Source organism: Trichechus manatus, unplaced genomic scaffold (genome assembly GCF_000243295.1).
Source record: "Trichechus manatus latirostris isolate Lorelei unplaced genomic scaffold, TriManLat1.0 scaffold00301, whole genome shotgun sequence".
Taxonomy (NCBI): Eukaryota; Metazoa; Chordata; class Mammalia; order Sirenia; family Trichechidae; genus Trichechus; species Trichechus manatus.
The window spans coordinates 433269-435205 of NW_004444237.1; the positions used below are offsets into that span (position 1 = coordinate 433269).

A 1937-nucleotide genomic window follows, 5' to 3' on the forward strand; every position below is an offset into this window, starting at 1 on the left:
ATTTGTTCATTTCTTCACAGAAACAAGTTGTTCCCTGAATCAGTCATCAGAAATATTATGTATCAAGTATTGCAAGGGCTGGCTTTTATTCATAAACATGGTACGTTTCTTTTAAGACTCAGTTCTCTGCTCCTTTAGATTATTGTCAAGATCATGCACAGGAATTGTATATAAGCCATTAAATAATGTTGCATTAGGTAACTAGAAGTTCAGAAGGAGTCCCTGGGTGGCACAGATGGTTAAGTGCTGGACTGCTAGCTGAAAGGTTGGTGCTTTGAACCTAACCAGAGGCACCTTGGAAGTCAGGCCTGGAGATCTGCTTCTGAAAGGTCACAGCTTTGAAAGCCCTATGGAGTGCAGTTCTACTCTGCACACGTGGGGTTGCCATGAGTTGGAATCGACTCGACAGCAACTAGCAACTGCAAGAAGTTTGGAGTCTATGCCTACACACATTGACTTTTTTATCTTTAAAATTTAGAATTCCTATAATTGGAGGAAACTATCTTCCTCTAAAGCAGAAATTTTGAACAGTTTGATCATTTGGCTCTAGTTTCAGTCATCATAAACCCATCCTGCAATCTCTTTCGCCTAATTTTATCATGGACGTAAAAAAAGGGAAGGGGGCCTTTTGGGGAAAAGAATGGAATCGTTTGATCTACCATGACCAGTTAGTAATGTTTCAGTAGTTCAAAGGACGTATGGTATGGTGTTTTATAGTTTTCCTTAGCATTTACATTTGTTGCTGTTTTTTTGAGTGAAATTAAAGCAAGTGCCTGTTCTTAATTTCAATATATTTTTTATTTACATAATTTTAATTTAAGTAGTTTTCTGCGTATCTATCAAACCAGAATAGTTATTAGTAAAAAAAAAAATGTTATTTTTGATAAATATTTATTTGGAATCACTAGATTTTAAATACTGAATTAGAAAATGGTGTCATACTATTGCTATATTCTGAACATATGTATTCAAAAATTTCCAATATTAATCTTTCACGTCTCATCCTATATTTAATATTTTCTTCTCTTCTTTAACTGCTACAGGAAATGATTTATTTTCCAACAATGCTATACAGATTCCATATAAGAATTCTAAGAACATTTCTTAATCCCCAATTTTTTATGCATCCCATTTAAATTATTGGGGCTTTTTAAAGTCTGAAACTCATGATAATACACTACAATCCATTGGGAAAGGCCAATAATTTATTAATTAGGTGGAAATGAAGAATATATGTTTTTTAATTGTTCATAATTGATACATAATCTGCAATCAGTTTTTAAGTTTCAGTCAATATGGTAACTTTTGATATTAGCCTGGTTGATTTATGCTCATAGGGGTAGATGTGATGTAAACAATCAAAAGCTTCATGAATTCTTTGATTTTTGGAAGTAGTTTTGTATTTTATTGATTTTTTTTTAGGTTTGTAATAAAATAGATTCAGATCCGTAGGATATATATCAATTATTAGCAACTCGAAAAGTGTAAGGGGAAGAAGGGGGGGAAGTTAGCTTGGGATTTAAAAAGTGCAACCCAAAGTAAATAGTGTATAAATAATCTGGAGTTGACTATATAGTTGACTCCACATTGATTTGGGGGACTAGTCTTTTTACAAAAGCAAAATTTATGCTTCATATAGATAGCATCTCAGATGTAATAATTTGGGGGAAAAAATGGGTATTTTTTAAATGGTAGCCATCAAAAAAAAAAAGATCAATATTTTTGTTAAAATAGGACCACATTATCAATATGCTTATGTTACTGAAGATGGGGAAAAACTTCAACTATACAAATATGTGTTTGGTTTAATTCTCTAAGATTTTATGGATTAGTGGAGAAAGATAATCAGCCAGTACCTGAATTTACTGGATTCACAAATAAAAACATACGTTTAATGGGTCATTGTTTTAATTTAATCATATACAGTGCGTGAACTT

General features: G+C 32.3%; 1 protein-coding gene across 1 annotated transcript in view; it reads left to right on the plus strand.

The window, feature by feature from the left end:
* Positions 1–1937, plus strand: part of MAK (male germ cell associated kinase) — a 50969-nt gene that overhangs the window by 5326 nt on the left and 43706 nt on the right. Inside the window, exon 4 of the mRNA XM_023725362.1 lies at positions 21–100. Within this exon, the coding sequence (XP_023581130.1) occupies positions 21–100 (80 nt within the window). The remainder of the gene's footprint in view (positions 1–20; positions 101–1937) is intronic.